Here is a 2,370-nt window from a genome sequence, read left to right on the forward strand (position 1 = left end):
AATGACCGATTCGTTGATGGCAACATCAACGCATTTTGGAGTGACCTTGATTGGCGGCAGCTAGAAGGCAGCAACACTCTTGGTAAAATGGAAGAATATAAACAAGAGAAGGACGAACACTTGGTAGCTATTTCAGGTTCATTGTTTTGTGAATTAATCATGCCTCATGTTAGAGGTCAGTGAGGGCTATCTCAGCGAGCTCGCATAGCAACATCTTCAAATAATACTGGTTCCTTGCCTGTGCCAAGCTATTCGGGCAGCGTATAAATACCGATCGCTTTTACAAATTTCGGTAGACATTCAGTTTCACCTCGGCTGATTTGAAGTTGCACTCCTGATTGCTCTTGGTTGTATAGAATTGAGAATTCATTCAACATGGCCACTTTAAACTTTTTTCCGCTGTTGCTGGTTTGTGATATTTCTAATCTTTTCACGCATTTATGTTGTATAAATAGTTATTGTATTATGTTAATTATGTACATGAAAATGCTGTCATATTTTTCTTTCTAATGAACCAGATCGTTTGTTGTATTGCGTCAACGATCGAGACCCATTCGGTTCCCCTCGCAGGTGACAGAGAAGCTAAAAATTTGTTGTTCGTTCCATTCCGACCGATTCTGCCCCACGCGTATGGTCTCGAATCTCGCTTTGGATACGGAAGTCGTCAGACCAATTCGCCAATCAATCCTTCAATCGGTAATCAAACTAAATCCACTTATGTGTCATGTTTGGCGTTTGAATTTGGGCAGATATCTGCGCATTTGATTCCGATTTTGTATTATAATTTGCGGTTATTATCTGCTAATTTTGAACCAATTTGTTATTATAATGGGCAATTGCGGTTATTTGATTTGTTGTTGGAGTAGCCCAGAATGGTCTCGGCCCGTTTTTCGGTTATTTCCCTAATTTGTTGACACAGCCGTGCCCAGCCTGTGCTGAATGCGCAACTACCGAGATGCCACCCACAACCAGCCCAGCACCCATTGTGGAACCTGTCACTTGTCCTTCATTTGAAAAAATAACCAAAGGTATACGGCCTGTATAAACACAAGCATGTGCCACACTCTAATTACAACTATTATCTAACATTACTGTATATACGGACTTAATGATTTCGATTCATTTTCCGACAATTTTTTTTATTGTAAATGAAACTGACTCTGATTTTTTATTATCAACAGAATGTCCAGCAAAGCCTTTTAAAAATGTAGTGGGCAGCAACGGAACTTTCGAGTTGGACATTCCCGCGACTACAGATGACACCACTGTGGAATGTTTGCTTAAATTCATTTCGATTTATAACGATAATGTAATTGAATTCAAATGCTCAGACATACCGGCTCAAACCAATATGCTTGTGAGTATACTTTATTATATTATTCACATAGTATCAACTCCTTTGCATGCAGGCTTTAGTATAATGGTGTAATGGTTCGCCATTTGTTTGATTTAGTTTTACACTACTGGCATGACACCAGCGCCAACCAATGGAAGGCTCGTGCAGGATACACTCTACACTTCGCCAGCAGGAGAAGTTGATTTATCCATTAATAATTATTTGGATAATAAAAAGAATCTCAAACTCGCATGCACATGGAAATCAATCAAACCATAATAAGTAATGCAGATAAAAATAACGCTCCTCAGCATCCGTCCTCAGCATCCGTTCTCAGCAGCGTGTTGTTCCGACTTTTTGTTTGTCGACTTATTCAAATATGCATTTTCATTATTTTTGGAGATAATTTTTTCTTTCGTCTCCTAATGAATATAAACATTGAAATATTTATCTGGGCCACGAAATTTGATGGAAAATGAATTCTTTTAAAATAAATAAATAACTTATCTATTAGAGCAAAGTTTAACGAGGTTTTTTAAATAAGATTTATCAGGGATAGAATCTATCTGAGGTTTTTGTATATCTATACATAGATTCACTGTTTCTGAATAGAAAAATTGAGCTGAGATACATAAATTTCCGAATTCATTCTAAACTTTCTCAATAAACAGATTCAGTTTTTTCCAGATGTTACAGACACGTTTTGGGAACACTATATATTCTTAGAACTTATCTGTTACGACAGGTTAACACAAAAGGTATACGACGTTCCGTTCATTCAAGGGCGTAATAAGGTGGAACCAGTTATTACGTTTCACGACGTTCGTCGAGGTCGGTCGTCGAGTACGAGAAATCGTCCTGTTGTACCGGGTCATCAACGGCATCTATGCTCTGGCCTTGGGTCCTAAAGAGCAGCTCACCGAACTGCTATTTATGGTGTTTTAGGCAACACGAACAAGAATAAGAAATGTTCGAATTCTAAAAATAGCTAATCAAGTTTTTATACTCCCCTAATCTACATAAAACTGGATTTC

At 38.0% G+C, this 2,370-nt stretch overlaps 1 protein-coding gene across 1 annotated transcript; it reads left to right on the forward strand.

Moving 5' to 3' along the window:
• Nucleotides 1-250: 250 nt before the first annotated feature.
• Nucleotides 251-1,851, forward strand: LOC124196108. Its single transcript, XM_046590926.1, has 5 exons — nucleotides 251-408; nucleotides 519-696; nucleotides 867-1,028; nucleotides 1,182-1,357; nucleotides 1,454-1,851. Exons 1-5 carry the CDS (start codon nucleotides 376-378, stop codon nucleotides 1,613-1,615), a joined length of 711 nt encoding a protein of 236 aa, XP_046446882.1. The 5' UTR covers nucleotides 251-375; the 3' UTR covers nucleotides 1,616-1,851.
• The last annotated feature ends 519 nt before the right edge of the window (nucleotides 1,852-2,370 follow it).

The sequence above is a fragment of the Daphnia pulex genome, chromosome 1, assembly GCF_021134715.1.
Source record: "Daphnia pulex isolate KAP4 chromosome 1, ASM2113471v1".
In the NCBI taxonomy this organism is placed as follows: Eukaryota; Metazoa; Arthropoda; class Branchiopoda; order Diplostraca; family Daphniidae; genus Daphnia; species Daphnia pulex.

Coding starts and splice junctions, on each gene's coding strand:
- LOC124196108 (XM_046590926.1), top strand. CDS start 376: ATGGCCACTTTAAACTTTTTTCCGCTGTTGCTG. Junction 409..518: donor ACTTTTTTCCGCTGTTGCTG/GTTTGTGATATT, acceptor CTAATGAACCAG/ATCGTTTGTTGTATTGCGTC. Junction 1,358..1,453: donor CGGCTCAAACCAATATGCTT/GTGAGTATACTT, acceptor TGTTTGATTTAG/TTTTACACTACTGGCATGAC.